The following is a 20,866-nucleotide window of genomic DNA, read 5'->3' as shown; positions in this document are numbered from 1 at the left end:
TAACCTGTCCTGGCTGGAATAATTATCCCTATTGGTAACTTCAAAATATATACATATAATATATTTAGGTTTTTTCTTTCTACTGGTGGCGCACATCTGCACATTATCTTGGGGCATATAACAAAATTTATTCTGCACATGGGTGGAAAAAATTAGAGGGAACATTGCCCAGCATCCTCCTGGACAATACAAGCTCATATAAGGTCTGTCACTTTATTAATAAAAAATGATATGCACAAATCCTGTTATCCCAAATGAAGTTTCCCAAACTCAATGGTTTAATCCAAACACGTTGGTTAGATAAAACAACAACAAAAATTAACAACTATGGAAAGATAGATTTTATGTGACTACAAGTAATGAGGCATAAAAGTCAGGACTGGTTACAAGGAAATAAAAGGATAAAATGCAACTAACACCTAACTTAACAAGCTAAGTGAGTACAAAGCAAAGGTGTTTGTTCCAGCAGTCTTAAGGCTGAACATCTTCCAGTCAGGATTCTCTCCCTCCCCTCCTCCCCTGTCCAATGCTGCTTCCTTTGCTCTTCAGGGTAATGCCTTGGATAGAGAGAGCAGGGAGAGATGATTTGGGGCACCTGCTGTCTCCTCTTATAACCATTTCTCCTGAACAAGAATTATCTCCCACAGTTGTTCAGGAGACAGTAAGTCTGTGTGACCAGGTCCCTTAAATTGCTTCTTTGTCAAAATGTAGATCTTTTGCCCACAACCTCTCTCCTGCCGAAGTGTGGCCGTTTAATCAGGTGATGGTCCTTTTGACCTGGCTGAGGCATTGGCTAGCCTTTTGTCTGAGGAACTTGTTTGTGACTGCCCTCCAGAACATGTTGGAACATGTCCCGGGTAATCCTATAAATTCCGTACAGTGGAATCCTATATCTTTACATATAGCGTTGCCACACATATTTTACCAGGACAATAACAATCAGCAAATCCTGAGTTATGAAATGATATCTTACTTAGTGTGCTTTGTACAGAATTTTTCATAGTCTTGTAGAAGGGGTGAATGTAGAAGTACAGACTGTCACAGTGATGTTATATTGAAAGATTTCCTAAATCTGTCTTTGTGCTGACAAAGGCAGAAAGACACAGTATTAATCAAGTCAAACATGAGCAGTGCATTGGTATGTGGAGGCTTTTGTACTGGAGTTGGTGTATGATTAGTTGCTGGTGACGTTCAAACCATCACTACCATGAAGCTGTTAATTTTTTCTTCTTTGGTGCTCTACTGAGGACCATTCTTCTAGTTTCGGTTCCCCAGACCTTCCGTTGGGAGATTCAGCATCAGCATCCAGCTCAGAGCCCACAGGGAGTACTATCTACACCAAGACACAGCGATCTTTGGTTTCTCCACAACGTACAGCCCAAAGGTGTTTGAAGGGTGCTGTGACGGGGGGCCCTGTTTATAGAACAGGGCTGCCCCCATTGGCCCAATGTGGGGTTGGTACACCCTATCACACCGTCATCTGGACTCCCTGTGGGATCAAATTGTTAAAATAAAATGGCCTAACGACCCCTGGCAGGGTTGAGCAAATTATCAATCCACAGCCCCTGGGTGGGTTAGAACAAGCAGTCTGTAGCCTCCAAGCCTCCTGGCTGGGGCAGACAGTAACAACTGGGGTTTCTGACCCTCTGGGCCTGGCAGAACAGTCAGTCAGTCTGTAGAACCTGGGTGGGGCAGAGTAAACAAGCAGTCTATGGCTCCTGAGCCCCCAGGCTGGGGCAAGCAACAGCAGTTGGGGTCCTGACCCTCTCGGCAGGTCAGGACAAACAATTGGTAGCCCCCGGGCAGTTCAGGGCAAACAGGCAGTCTGTGGCATCTGAGTCTCCTTGCTGGGGCAAGCAACAGTAATTGGGCGTCCTGACTGTGTAGGCAGGGCATAACAAAGAGCCTATGATCCCTGAGCCTCCTGGTTAGGGCAGGCAAACAAACAGTAGCCACGGCTAGTAGCAAGTGGGGTGGGATAGGGGAAATTCTCTTCCACTGGGTTCCAACCCAGGTCCCTATGAAGCCAGGAAATTCCCTGTTAAGGGTTTAAGCATTGGCTTCTACTACATTCTCTGGGTCACTTCCTACCACAAGTTGCATCTCAGGCCTCTCTCCAGCTGGCAGCGGCTCAGTGTCCCCGTCAACCTCTGCAGTCGCCTGGTCGTCCACAGCATAGTCCGGGACCACAGTTCCCATCACTTGGAGGGTCTCTGGTGTTCTGCAGGAGCTTGCAACACACATCCTTCCTCTTTCTTAGGCAGCCCAGACTGAGCTAGGATTCCTCCTTTTATCTGTCCATTTCACCTAGAGCATGCACAGCAGTGGTGAGGGGGCATGGCCTGTTAGGCCCACAGTGATTGGTATGTCCCCGTTGGCCCAGTGCGGGGTTGGTACACCCCATCACAGGTATCGTATACTTCATATAGTTGCTCATGTGTGGGATCCTCTTAACTTACTGATTTTATCATCTGCCATGAAATACTACATTCCTCATAGTTTTATCCTCAGCACAGAGAGTTAGTGAAATCTAAAGTCCCTAATGGTTGATTCCACATAAAAAGTGTTCCATGGAAATAAATGATCCCATGTCCTTTCACAAAATTCCTGACTAAGGCAGTGTCTGGTATACTGAGGCTTCGGCTACACTAGAGAGCTTACAGCGGCACAGCTGCACCAATGCTTTCTAATTTAGCCGCTTTAACCTGACAGGAGAGAGCTCTTCCGTCAGCTTAACTACTCCAGCCCCATGAGCAGTAGTAGCTTTGTTGGCAGGAGAAGTTTTCCTTCTGACATAGTGCTGTCCACACCAGCGCTTATGTCGGTGTAACTTATGTCTCTCAGGGGTGGTTTATTCACCCCCCTGAGCGACGTAATTTATGCTGACATAAGCTGTAGCGTAGACATATTCTAAATCTGTGTTCTTCCCTCCACCTAAGTCACTCTCAGGGAAACCAGACTGACATTTCTTACACAGTATAGAGATTTAAAAAGCCCTTAATTGCTACCTGAATATGACTAAACAAATTAGTAAATCTTCTAATTGTTTTGTTTTATTGGGGTAAATCTGTGGGTCAGTCCCTCAGCACAAAGGTGTCTAAATTACGCTATGAATATGTATTTATGATTTTGTGGGTGTATAATCAGTTCTTTACTAATTCCAGTGCAAGTTCAACAATATGCTTTTAAATCCTTTTTCCATCTTGGAGGTGTACAAGGCTGTTTCTTGAAACAAGAAGACTTTTAGCTGCTGAAAGTTGGATATGAAGAAGGGAGAATTGAGAGTTTGGTCCACCTGAGAGGAAGTAGTTGCACGAATTACTGTAAGAGAGTCATGGAGTGAACAACCAGGGTTTTGATAGTGGGGATGGACAGGAAGCAGCATGATTTTAGACCTGTTGAGAGCCTTAATATGAAGAGAGGAAAGGAAGGAGTCGGATAATCACAAGGATGCAATCTTGAGTGATTGAGGATATAAAGAAGTTGCTAATGGTGAAGAGGTTTAGAAGGCAGGATAAATTCATTTTTTGCTATGTTTAGTTCAAGGTAGTTGTGGGATGTCAGTGAGAGGAGAGCCAAGGCAAGAAGTCTTTTAAGCCCCGATGGAGGATGGGGAGATGTTGTTAGTAGAGAGTTGCATCTGAATTATTGACGTAGAAATGACACTGAGAGAGCAGGTGAGGTCATTGAAGGGCGAGTGTGTGAAGACAGAACAGCAGGAAAACGACTGTCATGTAATATTGGACTATCAACTGTCACAGGCTACAGAGAACTGAAGGACAATAAGTGAAATACCCCATCCTCCTGTGGCTTGGGTGATAGTCTTGGTGATGTGACCATGCCAGTGCACATAAATCAGGATGCTAAGGCAAAAATCTCTGACAACTGTGCACGTAGGCATGCGCACACCTAGAATGGAATGGACATGAGCAACACATCTCTAAGACCAACAGTTACAAAAAGGTAGGTAACTGTTTTTGTACACTTCAGCTTGTCATGTGCTGTAGTAGTAATGATTATCAATTTTTGATATTGAGAATATCAAAATAGTTTACAAGTTACATATCAGACAATGGACCCATCTAATTATAAGGTATTTTTGGTGACAGCTGGAATTTTATTTTGCATCCTAGCTTGCCTCTTCATTCTGCCTGTGCTTATTGAAGCCTAATAAACGTACTTGTATGTACCAAAGGGTGCAAAAGAATAGTTGTGAGGCTGTACATAAGGTACCAACAGTATCCAAATACACATGATGAAAATGTATGTTTTTTTTTTTTTTTTTTCAGGCCAGGGGAGTGATTAGTATTTCTGAGAAAATCAGTTTAATTGTAGTTAAAATTTCATTCATTAAACTTCTGCTTGTATAAAGATAACTTGTTGATTTAAACACCTATTGAGTTTATGGAAAAAATATTTTATCTGTAATTATTTCATTAACACTTCGTGTTCAGATATAACTTTTTTCTTTGTAGCTTTTGTTGACTAAGAGGGGAGCTCCTAGTTTTTCCTTTATTCTTCCTGTTTGCTCTCAAAGGCTACTTTGGGCTACCAGTGCTTCTAGCCAAGAAATATTGGAGGCAACTCAGTCCAGAGACCACCCAATTCTGTTTTGTCAGCAGGTCATAAAAAGTCACTTAAGAGGGACTGTAAGTTGGTTCCTTCCCTGGAGGCTGAGCATGGTGTTTCCACAGGACTCTCAGTTTATGCTGGCCTGGGGAGCAACAGATCAAGTTTAGGCCTCTAATTCTGATAGTGCCTGCTTATAGTGAGGCAGAGTGGCCTCCCTCTGGACTTGGGAGGGAGGGACCAAACCCAGCCCACTCTTCTCGGGGGAAGTGCCAGGGCAGGGCAAGAAGTATGAAGGGAGGGTCCTGTAGCTCAGTTGAGGCCGCAACAGAGAAGGAAGCGGACATCTCTTCTCGGGAGCTGAACCTTTTATGGGACCCTGGACCAGCAGCTGTGCAGACCAGTGCCCTACTGAGCAAAGAGACTGAGGACCCTGAAGAGTGGCTGAAGTGGCTGCTGCGAGGTGGCAAAACAGAACCCCGTCTCAACGGAGCAGTGCTAACTAAGTGGCGTAGAAAGTAGCCCAGGGGAACCAGACATTGGGCAGATTGTGGTGCTGGGAAGCAAGGCAGTGGATTTTGGTTTCCCTGCCAACCCAGTGGCAGGACTGCCTGCCACTAACATGGTCCTGGGCTGAGACCCAGTGTACTAGGGTGGGCCCAGGTTCCGCTACTGTCTTTGCCTCTCCCCCTATCTGGGGATTGGCAACACACTCATCCCAGGCCTGAAGGCCTGTGGCTTGATTGTTTGTTGCCCCAGCCAGGAGGCTGTGGGCTTTAGATTGTTGATTGCTGTCTGCCTTAGCCAGGAGACTCTAAGCTAAAGACTGGTTACTGCTCTGCTTCACCCTGGGGCCAAAACTCTCAACTGTTGACTGTTGTTTGCTCCAGCCAAGAGGCTGTGAGCTATGGACTGCTTCTTGGTCGGCCCCAGCCAGAAGGGCCTGAGACCAAACACTATTGCCTGATGCAGTGAGGCGGAGTTGCCTCCCTCCCCACTTGAGATCAAGAGACCACTACACTGCTCCTCTCCCAACTTGGCAGCATTTCACACTGTGATCAGATGAATCAACCTAATATTTTGGTTTTACTTCTGCGAATAGCATTTGTTTGACGCATATGCAGAAAAGTAATCAGATTTCTATCTGCACCATTGAAAGTGGGAAGTGCTGAATAACACTAAATTAAATGATTGTTAATTTTACTAGGCATAGATCACAGGGATGAGACCATCTTTACAAAATGTTGGGTTTGAAAAATTAACTTGAACCAAATCACACTAGGTTCAGCAATGATGAACAATATCTATGTTTATTCTCATTGTTTTAAACTGTCAATAACAAGTTACTTGCCTGTTGCTCTTTCTGAATAAGGCTGTTTTTGTCACGGATACTTTTAGTGTAAGTCAGGGACAGGTCACGGGCAATAATGAAAAATTCACGGAAGCCTGTGACCTGTCCTTGACTTTTTACTAAAAATACCCATGACAAAATCGGTAGCCTCAGCAGCTGCGGAGGGGCGGGCTGGGAGCTCCAAGGTCCCCCTCCGATGGCAGCTCAAATCTGCGGGGGTCCTCCTTGCTGCCTGCGGCAGCTGGGAGCTCCAGGGATCCCCTTACCACCTGTGGTGGATGAGAGCCGGGGAGGGGGGTCCCCCCCTGCTGACCGCAGGAGTGGGGAGCAGTGGACCCCCCCTGCGGACTGCGGTGGCTGGGAGCAGCGGGGATTCACGCTGATGTCGGGTCCTGCCTGACGCCTGCGTGGGTTCGGAGCTGCAGGGTTCTCCATGCCTACCGCGGCCCCTGCAGCCCGTGGTGGCCAAAAGCGGCGGGGCTCCCCTCTGCCACCTGCGCTGGCTGAAGTCACGGAGGTCTTTGGAAGTCACAGATTCCGTGACTAAATCGCAGCCTTATTTATGAAGTAACCTTGCCATGCCCTTCTTAATGGTAGGCCCTGTGTTAATATTATTGCTAGAATTTGGAAAAGGGCCCTTGGCATCATTCGTTGAACACTGGAGGAAGAGCAAATAAATAAGCAGGAAAGAGACTCCCACATCGAACCTGTTGGCACAGGCGTTTGCCAGCTTTTTTTTTTTTTTAAGACAAAATAACTCTTGGGCTGTTTACTATGTTTAAAATTTATGTTGCTCAAAGTATTTGAGAGTTCTTAGGTTTTTTGGTTTTTTGTTTTTTTTTTGCAGAGGGCAAATGGATTAGGACTCTGTAGTAGAGGTTGGCAAACTATGGCCCGCAGGCCACATCCGGCCCGTGGGATCGTCCTGCCTGGCCATTGAGCTCCCGACCTGGGAGGCTAGCCCCCGGCCCTTCCCCTGCTGTCCCCTCTCCCCTGGAGTGGTGCCGCTGTGTGGGCAGGGCTCTGGCCTGCCACTCCTGCCGAGCAGAGCGGCAGCATGTCTAGCTCCGGCCAGGCGACGCGGCTGCCAGACATGCTGCTCTGAGCGGTATGGTAAGGGGGCCAAGGCTGGGGGGTTGGATAAGGGGCTGGGGGTCGTGGGGGCTGTCAGGGGACAGGGAGCAGGGGGTGGTTGGATGGGGACGAGGTTCGGGGGGGGCGGTCAAGGGATGGGGAACAGGAGGGGTTGGATAGGCTTGGGGTCTCAGGGGGCCTGTTGGGGCAGGGGTGTGGTTAGGGGGCGGGGGACTGGGAGCAGGGGGATTGGTTACAGGGTGGGGTCCCGGGGGGCGGTTAAGGGCGGGGGTGCTGGGAGGGGGCGGTCAGGGGACAAAGAGCAGGGAGGGGGTTGGATGAGTCGGGGGTTCTGAGGGGGGCAGTCAGGGGACGGAAAGTGAGAGGGGGTGATAGGGGGTGGGGGCCAGGCTGTTTGGGGAGGCACAGCCTTCCCTACCCGGCCCTCCATACAGTTTTGCAATCCCAGTGTGGCCCTCAGGCCAAAAAGTTTGCCCACCCCTGCTCTATAAGGTATCTCCCCCAACCAATCTGCCTCTAGACATCGGTTCTGTTCCTGGATTGTGTGTGCAATGCCCTCTGCTTTGAAAGTATATTTCTATAACACAACACTAAATAAAATCGTGCCAGGTAGGTGAGCATGGAGAATGAAGGTTCTGTAACAGTAATATCAAGTTGACACTCTTAACCTTTTTGGCAATTATCAATATATGCAAACAAGTATTTTTGAGCATGGTCAGATTCAGTTATTTGTTAAGGTTTTAATTTTTAACAACCTTGAATAGGAAAAGGTTATTTAAGTCTGTGTATGTGCGGGGGAGGGGAATTGTGAAAATAAAATCCTTCTTTTGTTTTCTTTTAGGGGGTGTAAGGTGTTCTGGAGGGGGAGATTGCTCTCGGAGGGGGAAGGCAGTATTCTTATGCTAATCCAGGCTCTGGATAAGGAGCAGAGCAGCCATGCAAACAATGGAAGTGGAGCCAGAAAGTCTGCGATGTAGTCTAGCACGCCTTGAAAAGCATGTCAGACAGGGCGCCTGGGGCTGCTTAGGGGGAAGGGCCCAAGGAAAGGGGAGAGCTTTACTCCAAGTTATTTTATAGAACTGGCAGTTGGCCAGAAGAGAAGAAAAACCTTACTACATAGAAAACAAGAATTAAGATGGGGGCTGAGATGAGAGAGATAAAGAGTGACTGTAGTCTTATTTTCCAGCATTTATATTAAAACCATTGATTTGGCTGTGTTTTGCTGCTGTTAAATATTTTTTTCTTCATTCACGCCAAACTTGAAATTTGTTTTTTTTTAAATAGTAACTATAGTTATTTTCAAAAAAAGAAAAGGAGTACTTGTGGCACCTTAGAGACTAACCAATTTATTTGAGCATGAGCTTACTTTATTTTAAAAGGCATGTCCTCTAGAAATTATGTAGATTTTAACACAATTGCCCCTTCTTAGTCACAAGTTAACTTATACTACCCTCATGTGGGCAAAATATTTATATAAAAAAATTGTTTGCAGCTGAAATGCCAGTTTTGATTTAGCTACATGACTTTTGAAAAAAATTTGAGACTATCCATATTTGTTTTCTTAATCAAGCTCAACATGTAAAGAGATGTATTTTGTTTCCCTGTATTCATCATGAAGTGACATACATGGACAAATGACAGTCAAACAGTATTCATTTAAGAGATGATCTTTTGTCATTTTTCTGAAATGCTCCTCTTGAAATATTGGATTTATGTAATACTGTCTACTTTGAAAGCAAAAATACTTATCTGAATGTTTTGTTGTATGGTTGGTTGTGTTTCGAGACTGTTTTATTGCTGTAACAGTAATAGACTGATATCATTTCATCTAAATACAGGAAACTCTGACCATGTAATTTTTAATTTTTGCAGTGACTGTTGTACAAAACCTTTTTTCTTTCTGTGATCAAATGCTTTAAGCAAGCTAAAGCACTCACTAGGTGTGCTGTATGAAGCTGAAAGCAATGTTGTGTTCACTTCATTAATTTGAATATCTTCTGTATTCTTGCTAAAATAAAATGTATAGTTTTTAAGTTCCGTGTCCTGACTTCAGTGGGACTACTTATGTATATAAAGGTATGTAAGCCTGTGCAGGGACAAGGCTTTAGTTCTCTTTCTCAGTATATGTTGGTATACCTGTTGCTCAGATCAAAAATATGTGAAAAATCTAGGAGACAATGTGATGCGGCCAAATTATGATGATGCACATTTACCAAAACAGCAATGACATCTGAATGAAATTTATTTATATTTAAATAGTTTCTCATTTTCTTTTTTTATTGTCTATGAATGCAAGCTTAATAAAATCGGGTGAATGGCATTCTGTTACATTAACTAATATTTGTTCTGGTTTAGTTTGCACAATTTTAGTTGCATTTTCCATTTGGATTTCTATTAAATTTGGAGATATGCCTGTATTTTGTTCACATTCACATCTACTGAGTCATTTGACATTAGGAAACCAGCAAAAAAACTGGTTGTTAAGCATGTTGTAGAGATGATAGTTTATGTACTGGCTGGTCATAGTATTCCTTACTAGTTTATGCTAGGAGGAATTATTGTCAGTTATGCTAGCAAGGAGCATGGATGTCAGCTCACCTATTATCCCAGCTAGTGAGAGATACTGCCCTTAATGGCAGCCAATAATAGAGTTAAAAGAAGGAAAATCATGGGTCAAGATGAATAAAAGTTGTATAGTAAATGAGGGTTATTACTCAAATTAGAAAATGTGTGATGTCTGTAGCACAATAGGATATGCATAAATATCTCATGGCACTGGGAAAACATTTTGCTGAATTTCAGTACTGTAATATTTTGGCAGAAATTCTATAGCAATTATTTAATTGGAATCCCTGAATAATAGTCATATGGGCATGCCGGAATGAAGAGAGAGTGGCATTCCCAACTAACAGAATTGTGCAGGACACAGTATAAAGCAGCTACGCTGTAATTTCTTCATTAGTAGTAACTTTAGATATGAAACAATCAGATCTGTCGTAATTAAATTATTTTTTAAGAAACTGTTGTAAGTGGGGGGAAACATAACCTCTTCATTTGTGAAATGCTTTCCTGGGTGGAACAAAATCCAATTATAAACTCTGCTGTTTCAGGAATCAGAATTGTCAGACACTTATTCTTCTGTATGAGCAGAAATGCTACTGCAGTACCTGGAAGTGAATGTGTGTTGTTCGTGACTCTTAAAAGTGAGCTACCAGTGTTTATAAACATCCCACAAATAAGACTTCAGCGTTCTTTTCATTTCCTGTCTTGTGGCTGACAATATAATATGAAGAGAGACAAGGTGGGTGAGGTAATATATTTTATTGGACCAACTTCTGCCTGTGAAAGAGACAAGCTACACAGAGATCTGAAGATGCTTCACTCTTTCACCAACGGAAGTTGGTTCAATAAAAGACATTACCTCATCCATCTTGTTTCTTTAATATCCTGAGACCAACACTGCTACAACACACTGCAAATGCAATATGTAAACAGATACACACTGAATCTATCATTTTAAATGTTATAGGAGTTTGCATTGACAAAGTATTAATATGTCTGTCAGTCACTTGGCTCTTAAAAACCTAAACCTATACTAATATTAAGAGTATTAAATTGAAGTAGCAAAACCAGTTCTAATCTGAATTATTCGGATTAGGTCATGTTAACAAACGGAGATTCATTCTGAGCAGGTATAAATTGGCATAGATCCCATTGACTTCATTGGACCAAAGTTTATTTACACCAGGTGAGAATCTGGCCCATAGATTTTAGTTTCTTCATATTTTTAAATTATAGTGATGATTTATTGAGGTTCATTTACTGATACCAGAAAGCAGTGGTTCTCAGCCATGTACCCCTGTAGTACGCAGAGGTCTTCCAGAGGGTACATCAGCTCATCTAGATATTTGCTTAGTTTTACAACAGGCTACATAAAAAGCACTAGCAAAGTCAGTACAAACTAAAATTTCATACATACAATGCCTTGTTTATACAGCTCTGTATACTATACACTGAAATGTAGGTACAATATTTATATTCCAGTTGATTGATTTTATAATTGTATGTCAAAAATGAGAAAGTAAGCAATTTTTCAGTAATAGTATCCTGTGACTCTTCCGTATTTTTATGTCTGATTTTTGTAAGCAAGTAGTTTTTAGTGAGGTGTAGCTTGGGGGTACCCAAGACAAATCAGACTCCTGAAATGGGTACAGTAGTCTGGAACGGTTGAGAGCCACTGCCATAAAGTGGCAATCCACTTAAAAATCTCTCTTGCCTGAATATTTTTATCTGTTACTGTTATTTCGTACATTTGACAGCACTTAAGTGAAGTTAGCGTCACTGTTTTAGTACGGTGTGTCTTTTCTTGTTTGTTCACATTTTTCCCAGAGAGACAGTACTCTAGCTGAGGCCTTACTAGTATTGAGTAGAACAGGACAGTTACTTCCCATTTCTTGCATATCACACCCAGAAAGATATTAGCCTTTTTCACAACTTCATGACACTTGGCTTGTGTTCAATCTGTGATGCACTATAACCCCCAGATTCTTTTCTGCAGTACTAGTGCCTAGACAGTCATTCCCCATTTTGTAGCTGTGCGTTTGATTTTTTTCCTTCCTACATGTAGTACTTTGCACTGGATTGAATTTCATTTTGTTGACTTCAGGACAATTCTCCGATTTGTCAAGGTCCTTTGAATTGCAGTCCCTCCCAGCTTGGTGTTAACCACAAATTTTATAAGCATGCTCTTCAAGTATGCCATTATCCAACTCATTAATAAAAACATTGAATAGTACTGGATCCAGGACAGACCCCATCCTTTCAGCTGGATAGCTAACCGTTGATAACTGTTCTCTGAATACGTTTTTTCAGCCAGATTTGCACTCGTCTTGTAGTAATTTAATCTAAACCACATTTCCCTAGTTGGCTTATGAGAATGTCTTGTGGGACTGTCTAAAGCCATAATAAAATCAAAGTATATCACATCTGCTGCTTCCTCCCATCCAGTAGGCTTGTAACCCAGTCAAAGATGGAAATTAGGTTGATTTGGCATGATTTGTTCTTGACAAATCCATGTTTGCTTTTCATGATAATGCTATCAATTCTCTAGGTGCTTACAAATTGATTGTTTAATAATATATTCCAGTATCTTTCCAGGTGTGAGAGTTAGGCTGACTGATCTATAATTTCTTGGGTCCTCCTTTTCCCTGTTTTTAAATAGAAATACTATGCTTGCCCTTCACCCTTCCGTCATGAGTTCTCAAAGATAATCACTGATGGTTCTGAAATAGCTTCAGCTCATTCCTTAAGTACTCTAGGGTGAATTTTGTCAGGCCCTGGTAACCTGAGTATATGTAACGTATCTAAATATTCTTTAACTTGTTCTTTCTCCATTTAGCTTGTCTTCCTTCCCCGTGGTTTTCAATATTAATGGTGTTAAATGTCTGGTCATAGTTAACCTTTGGGGCGAAGACTGAAGCAAAATAGGCATTCAGTACCTCAGCCTTCTTGTCCTTTATTAGGTCTCCTTACCCAGTAAGTGATGGAGCTACACTTTGCTTTGTCTTTCTCTTGCTTCTGATGTTTTTATAGAACCTCTCCTTATTGCCTTTTACGTCCTTGCAAGGTGTAGCTAGTTTTGTGCCTTAGCTTTTCTGATTTTGTCCCTACTTGCTTGTGCTCACTTTTAGCAATTTGTCCATGTTTCCACTTCTTGTACAGTTTCTTCTGGGTTTTTAGGGCATCAAAATGCTCCTCGTGCAGCCTTATTGATTTTCATACATCTTATCTTTCCTTAGGATTGGCAAGTCTGTTGTTCCGCCTTCGATATTGTCTCTGAGACACTACCAACAGTCTTGAACTCTTTTCCCTTAGATTTTCTTCCCATGGGACCTTACTTACCAAGTTCGTCTGCTTCTTTGAAATCTGTTGTCCTTGTTCTGTTGCTCTCATTCCTTCCTTTCCTTAAAACTCAAGTTGCCTTCCACCTTTTGGTTTGCAACTAATTCCTCCCGGTTAGTCAAATTAAGTCTATAATGGCTGTCCCCTTGGTTATTTGCTGGAGGAAAAACAAAGAATACTTGAAAACTTTGTGTAATAGTGAACTTCTTGGTTTGTTGAGTTTAAGTTGTGGCCAGACCAACATTCATGAATCCATTTCGTGTCGTAACAGATTAGAAGATAGAAAATCAGTTGTTGGGTTGTATGTCATTATCAAAATCAGATATTTTCTGGAGAAATTCCATCTTTGACTAACCATATATTGATATTAATTTTGACTGAGGCAGTGCACTTTATCAGGGACCTATAAAAGAAAAGAAAAAACTGGATTATGTTGTTTTTGGCACCATTTTCAGTGACGTCTCCCTCCCTCATTTACTTTCCGATTTTTATGGGCAATTATGAAATGACTAATTCAGGCTTAAATCTTCTAAACACACATTTTATACATATATTAAAAAGTGAGTATGTGCGCGTGTGTATCACTCCTCACCAGTGGGGTCTCATGAACACAGAAAATAATACACGGCCATGGGGTGATGTTCTTCTCTATCTCTCCTGTGGCACATGCACGGACTGTGCAGTGAAAGTCTAAAAGAAGGCAAGCCACGGTGATTTTGAATGGGTTGTGGCACTACTGGATTCACTGCCCATGCCACAGGCTGTATGCTGCACTCTAACTGCGCCACATAGACCCTGCTGGACTGTGGTAACGTACTCTAGGTACTTAGAGTGCATCAAGAGTCCACACAGTGCAGTTAGAGCTTAATATACAGCTTGTGCTTGGGCAGTGAATCCAGTGCCCCAAACCCTGCTGACAGTGCCTGTGGCTTGCCTTCCATCAACCCCCCAGTGCACAGTCTGAAGGGGAGGAGAAGCTGTGTGGGGAGAAGAGGCAGGAGGAGGAGAGAGTGAATGTGACAGAGGAGGGAGAAGAGGCAGAGGATCATCCTAGGCCCGAGGCAGCATAGTAGGGCAGATTTCCGAGGTCTGACTCTCCTCTTTTCCCTGTTTGCGAGTCAGGGGCACATTGAGGGAGGGAGGGGTCCAGGGATCCCAGGATTTGCCAGTTGGCTATAAAGAGCTAGGGGAGGGGACAGCGGGGGAGAGGTCTCGGTTTCTCTGGAGGGAGTGGAGGGTAGTAGAGAGAGGCTCAGGAAACCTCCATAATTCCTCCCTTATTTTTTTTTTTCCATTAACATCCCTGAAAGTCTTACCGCAAGGTTGGCATCTTTGCCTTTAGATGTAAAATTTTGTTGTTGTTTTTTTTAAATAGAGAACATGAAATATTCAGGTTATGTCTACCTAATTTTTCTGGGGCTTTTTGTAGGGATCAAACATGGCCAACTCATGTATTTTTAAAGGTATTGAACTGTGTCTACACTAGATGCAAGGTTGTGTTTAAGATTACATTAACGCTTTCTCAAGCATACCCTATTTTCCTAATCTGGAAAAGTACTCTGTAGACAAATGGAGAACAGGTAGTCTTGACACCTATTTTAAATCAAAGACATGATGTATACTTAGGAAGACAAGCTCAAATGAGGAATAAGGAAACGCTCAAGACTCATCTGTGACCTATCTTGACCTCAGGAAGACCAGATTTAACATTAACATTTAAAAAAAAGTTGGAATTAAGTAGTAACAAATTTAAGATCTTATGTATATATCAGAGAGAAACAAAAATAGATCTCTCACACCCCTTGAATTTTATTAGCATGTCACTTTTGAGATAAATCTTTTAAGTGGCAACGTGCTTGCAACAAATCAGAATAGTTTCAGCAGTTATGGAATAATTACACAGCTTGCTTTTAAATATTTTGTTGCATACAGATTTATTTAAAAAAAATTAAGATAGGAATGATCCAGCTACAAAGTATTGTTTTTAGTGCTATAGTAAGAACAAAAATATATAAATATTTTGGGAAAGGAGGTTAAGAATGGTTTTGAAAATTTCATAAGGATAATATCTCACTTCCATGAAAACAGCACCCCAAAATTAGAAACTGGTACTGAACTTCCAATGTTATAATTTTCCATGCTGGGCAAGTTCAGAGAAAAAATAAGTCAAAAGTAACGTACAATGAAGTTTTTACAGGGGTGGATGATTATTTCCTGTTTGCATGGGGGATGACATTTTTAAATTATTAGCCTATATAAACTGTTTTTGGTGTAGGGATAAAATTAATCATATATTAGATGAAACCGCACACTGAAGCCTCTTTTAATTCTACATTAGAGATCCATTTTGAAGTAACGATTTGTGCCAATTATGCAGTAAGTGAACTTGCTCAAAGTGTCACCCACCTGCCTCAGTGGGTGGGGAAACTTGATGAGGCTAATGGCCAAGAGAGACAAGTCCAGAAGCGAGGGGTGGGGGACACTCTGTGAGGGGCACCATTGTAGCTGCTGCTCCTCTCCTCTGGGAGGCTCTGTCACAAGTTGGAAGGGAGGAGTGCTGACTGGTCAACATCCCCCAGCTCCTGGAGCACGGGCCATGTGGTGTGGAACCACTGTTGGGTCCGTTCCAGCAGTGAGAACTACATAGGAGACATATGAAGCCCCGTTGACACCAATGGATCACTAAAATGACTGTTTTCTCAATTGTAGTTTATTTAAGATACTTATTTAAGGTGGAATACTAGTAGATGTGGTGTGGCATGTTTTTACAAAATATGGTAATTTTTATGACACTTGACTTCAGCAATCTCCTGTGAAATTTTTCCTGAGAAGTGGACTGAGACCACATTTTTTGTGTGCAAATTACAGCACCGTTGGGATAGCAGAGTGCAGGATAGTAAGACCATATTGTGCGTATTATACCTTGCAAACCTCCATAAAGAAATAACACTTTAAAAAATAATTAAACAGTACGTACCAGGTTATCCTACTTACTAGAACTTGAGAAGAAGTCATGACTCTTTTTACCCTTCTGCATTAAATAGAAACTTAGCTGACTCGTTCATTTAAGTATTTTATTAAGAGTTGAAATTTCTAGACTTCTTCTTTCTCCTGGAAATTTAACAACACAGAAAGTGACAAGATTCATATTTAATACTGCTATATTGATGTTTCATAATTACAAAGTTGCTTTCTTACAGATTACCAGACATACTAATGTTTAATTTAAAAATGAATTATTTCAAAGAATGAATATTTTTGTTTTTATATTGCTTAAAACTTACACTAAAGATAGTAATTAAAGTGTTTTATAGTTTTTCAGAATGTTTGCATAGTGTATTATGTAAAGAATATACACCAACATTTCTCAGAGTAGCAGCCATGTTAGTCTGTATCCGCAAAAAGAAAAGGAGGACTTGTGGCACCTTAGAGACTAACAAATTTATTTGAGCAGAAGCTTTCATGAGCTACAGCTCACTTCATCGAATGCATTCAGTGGAAAATACAGTGGGGAGATTTATATACACAGAGAACATGAAACAATGGGTGTTACCATACCCACTGTAACGAGAGTGATCAGGTAAGGTGAGCTGTTACCAGCAGGAGAGCCTCCTGGGGTGGAGCGGGGGGTGGGGACCTTTCGTAGTGATAATCAAGGTGGGCCATTTCCAGCAGTTGACAAGAACATCTGAGGAACAGTGGGGGGTAGGTGGGGAATAAGCATGGGGAAATAGTTTTACTTTGTGTAATGACCCATCCACTCCCAGTCTTTATTCAAGCCTAAGTTAATTGTATCCAGTTTGCAAATTAATTCCAATTCAGCAGTCTCTCGTTGGAGTCTCTCGTTGGAGTTTTTTTGTTGAAGAATTGCCACTTTTAGGTCTGTAATCGAGTGACCAAAGAGATTGAAGTGTTCTCCAACTGGTTTTTGAATGTTACAATTTTTGATATCTGATTTGTGTCCATTTATTCTTTTACAAAGAGACTGTCTGGTTTGGTCAATGTACATGGCAGAGAGGCATTGCTGGCACATGATGGCATATATCACCTTGGTAGATGTGGAGGTGAACATATAGTGTGGCTCTAATAGTGTGGCTGATGTGATTAGGCCCTATGATGGTGTCCCCTGAACAGATATGTGGACACAGTTGGCAACGGGCTTTGTTGCAAGGATAGGTTCCTGAGTTAGTGGTTCTGTTGTGTGATGTGTGGTTGCTGGTAAGTATTTCCTTCAGGTTGGGGGGCTGTCTGTAAGCAAGGACTGGCCTGTCTCCCAAGATCCGTGAGAGTGATGGGTCGTCCTTCAGGATAGGTTGTAGATCCTTGATGATGCATTGGAGAGGTTTTAGTTGGGGGCTGAAGGTGACGGCTAGTGGCGTTCTGTTATTTTCTTTGTTGGGCCTGTCCTGTAGTAGGTAACTTCTGGGTACTCTTCTGGCTCTGTCAAACTGTTTCTTCACTTCAGCAGGTGGGTATTGTAGTTGTAAGAACGCTTGATAGAGATCTTGTAGGTATTTGTCTCTGTCTGAGGGGTTGGAGCAAATGCGGTTGTATTGTAGAGCTTGGCTGTAGACAATGGATCATGTGGTGTGGTCTGGATGAAAGCTGGAGGCCTGTAGGTAGGCATAGCGGTCAGTAGGTTTCTGGTATAGGGTGGTGTTTATGTGACCATCGCTTATTAGCACCGTAGTGTCCAGGAAGTGGACCTCTTGTGTGGACTGGTCCAGGCTGAGGTTGATGGTGGGATGGAAATTGAGTACCTCTCCAACACATCATCAAGGATCTACAACCTATCCTGAAGGACGACCCATCACTCTCACAGATCTTGGGAGACAGGCCAGCCTTGCTTACAGACAGCGCCCCAACCTGAAGCAAATACTCACCAGCAACCACACAACCCCCCGCTGTTCCTCAGACGTTCTTGTCAACTGCTGGAAATGGCCCACCTTGATTATCACTACAAAAGGTTCCCCCCACCCCCGCTCTCCTGCTGGTAATAGCTCACCTTACCTGATCACTCTCGTTACAGTGTGTATGGTAACACCCATTGTTTCATGTTCTCTGTGTATACAAATCTCCCCACTGTATTTTCCACTGAATGCATCCGATGAAGTGAGCTGTAGCTCATGAAAGCTTCTGCTCAGATAAATTTGTTAGTCTCTAAGGTGCCACAAGTCCTCCTTTTCTTTTTACCAACATTTCTGTTGTTACTTTTTAAATATGGAAGTGTGTCCTGTGAAGCCTTATTAATAATAGCAAAAATATCATTGAATAGTATGTTGCAGTTAGGGACTTCCCCAGTGTTTAATGGCTTTTTGGCTCATTAGCCACAAATATATTCTTCCTCTGCAGGAATTCTGTCAGTTTCTTGTGATGAAGCCTCTTTGTTACTTCATAAGAAGTCACAGATGTGTGAAAAGTAGGCCACAGGTCGAAGGCTGCATGCCCCCTATCCCTACAAATTGAAAGTGACAGACACCTCCCTGCTCTGCCACTAATTTGCCTCCATGTTAAATGCCTCTGAAGCACTAATTAAAATGAAAACTTCTTGAGTCCTACCAACAGACTGATTGAGTTATTTATGGTGGAAGTGGTCACCAACAGTAATTGCAGCACATCCTTGAACAAATAGAAATTTTTGCACTCAAGAATAGCGCCAGGCTGACAGGGGTCATGGAGTTCAAGCCCACTGAAACAAGAGGCCAAAGAAAGGCAAAATCAGTGTTCTGTTCATCTTAATACAAAATCTCCTTTGTCTTGGTTAACTGCTTAGGTGTCCGAGTTGCTTTTTAGTCCTTTGAGACCTAATTATGCTTCCTTTAATTAATCACCGTAAAAACTTCATTAGGGAAGAATGTGACTACTACTGCTGAATTTTAATTTAACCATAATACTTGTCTACTGCGGTCCTGAAAAGGTGACTTTTAAATTTGACAGTGTTGCCTATTTCTTTTCAATGAATGAACAGATTATAATTTTTTAAAACTTTGTAGCCAAGTGCACATCCATGTAACAGCCATGATTTTTCAGTGGAGGCTTACTGTCTGCTCATGGGAAGCCAGGAAGATACTAATGTTCTAAGATGGGGTTAGAGAGCATATTAATAATTGATTTCACTGGTGTTGCATGCTGGAATGCATCATCTTTTTCAAAAAGAGGGCACAGATACTATACTTCGTTAGATGTTTCTTAGAGCCTGAATGTAAAATTAAACTCACTAAATATATTTTTAAGATTAACTTTTTAAGTAGTCTTGTACAGTACGCCTAACTTGTTATAGTAGTAAAAATAAATGGTTAAGTTGACTTCCTTGCCATGAAATTATATTTTTCATTGACATGCTGGCCGCTCTTTATGCTTTTTCTCAAGTGTGATGGCAGAATGCACTGTGATTTTGTTGCAGTAGAGACCTGGAAATTATAGATAAAAGTTCTTGCTCACTGTTTAGTAGTATAATAGGAATAAATTATAATAGGTGTCAATATAACAATTTTTAAACAGAATTTACACACTAATGTATTCAACAGCATGATACCAATATGTGAGCCTGAATTACAGTCATCTGTTGTGGGCTAATAATCTTGATATGCATTTGAACCACATGTTGTATTCCCAAGTATTTTGTTATGTAGCTTGAATAGTAAATCTTATGATAATTAAAACTAGCATTTACGTTGGGGCTAATCTTAATGAATGTATTCAGTAGGCTAGTTGTATTCTGTCCACTGAAAACATTTTCTGCCTTTTTTTTTTCATCTTTCAGAAGGCTTGGAGGAATTTTAAACATTTGCTTAACACCTTAATTTCACTTTCTTTCAGGAGACAAGTTGGAATATTTATTAAATCATCACTACTGTCAGCCACCAAATCTCATTAGGCTTCACTGAACAAACCAAGTTTAAAATTTGTCAAGCAGCAGGGCCAGTTGCTAAGGGTGACAGTGCACGGGAAGGATTAAAAGTGAACAATGACTCAACTGAAACTATACGTCAGATTACTAGGAGCCTATCTGTTCATCAGTCTTCATATTCAAGGTAAATTCATATTCGTTTAAATAATCTCATTGTTTTTTAATAATCTTTCATTTGGAGTGGCTGTAAATTCCAATGGTTTTATGATATGGGTCCTGTTCAAATATCTGAATGTACAGTACTGTTCTTTTACGAGAGTAAAGATTGTGTGGCTAATCAGTTGCACGTCTGTGTTAGAAGATTGTGAGGGAGTAAATTTAGTGACGAGTGTTTAAATTGATTTAAATGTTAGATCTTTTCTATCTCTCTTTCTCAGTGTGCATGAGTGAGTCTCACTAATCGTGATTGGTATCATGTCTGCATAAAAGGGATGATTTTATTTATATTTCCTTACGCAAATGTGGATAACTTGTATTTTGTTTTTGGATCTGATATCATGGGCATGTATAGATGTTACTATGGACAAGTGATCAGTCAGCCTCAAACTGTCCAAAGAAGTACCCAGAATTGCTGATGACTATCCAGGGTACAAATTATGAAAGTGTGAAAATCATGTTCTGAACATATGCAGTAGTTTTTTGCTAAGTTAATTACATATGCGCATCACTACTTACCCTGAAAGCTCCAAATTAGCACTCCTAAGTGTTTTGGGAAACTAGGGTGTGTTGGTAAATAGGATCTTCCTGTTGCTTTCCTTGTGGAAAAAGCTTCCTAGCCTAAGGGAACATGTAAACGACTGGAAACCAGGAGGGCTGCTTGTACTCTATTCGCAGCACTTCACAACCCTTACTTTGAGTGGTCTGTTACTACAGCCTTGATGGCTGAAGTCTGGAAGTTGCAGTTTAGCATAGAAATATTTATTGAGTGGTAGTTCATGGCCTTGTTGAAGCAGGGGAACTGCTTTTCATTTGCACAAGCTGTAAGCCTTTGGAAATTAAGTACTGTGCATGTACATCAGTGTTTCTGTTATGTTTCAGGT

At 41.7% G+C, this 20,866-nt stretch overlaps 1 protein-coding gene across 1 annotated transcript in view; it reads left to right on the top strand.

Annotated features, from left to right (window-relative positions):
• BMPR1A (bone morphogenetic protein receptor type 1A) overlaps positions 1 to 20,866 on the top strand; it is a 183,115-nt gene that overhangs the window by 74,879 nt on the left and 87,370 nt on the right. Inside the window, exon 3 of the mRNA XM_037904806.2 lies at positions 19,736 to 19,950. Within this exon, the coding sequence (XP_037760734.1) occupies positions 19,884 to 19,950 (67 nt within the window). The 5' untranslated portion in view covers positions 19,736 to 19,883. The remainder of the gene's footprint in view (positions 1 to 19,735; positions 19,951 to 20,866) is intronic.

Source organism: Chelonia mydas, chromosome 7 (genome assembly GCF_015237465.2).
Source record: "Chelonia mydas isolate rCheMyd1 chromosome 7, rCheMyd1.pri.v2, whole genome shotgun sequence".
NCBI classification, from domain to species: domain Eukaryota; kingdom Metazoa; phylum Chordata; order Testudines; family Cheloniidae; genus Chelonia; species Chelonia mydas.
This window is presented reverse-complemented; position numbering and strand designations above follow the sequence as displayed.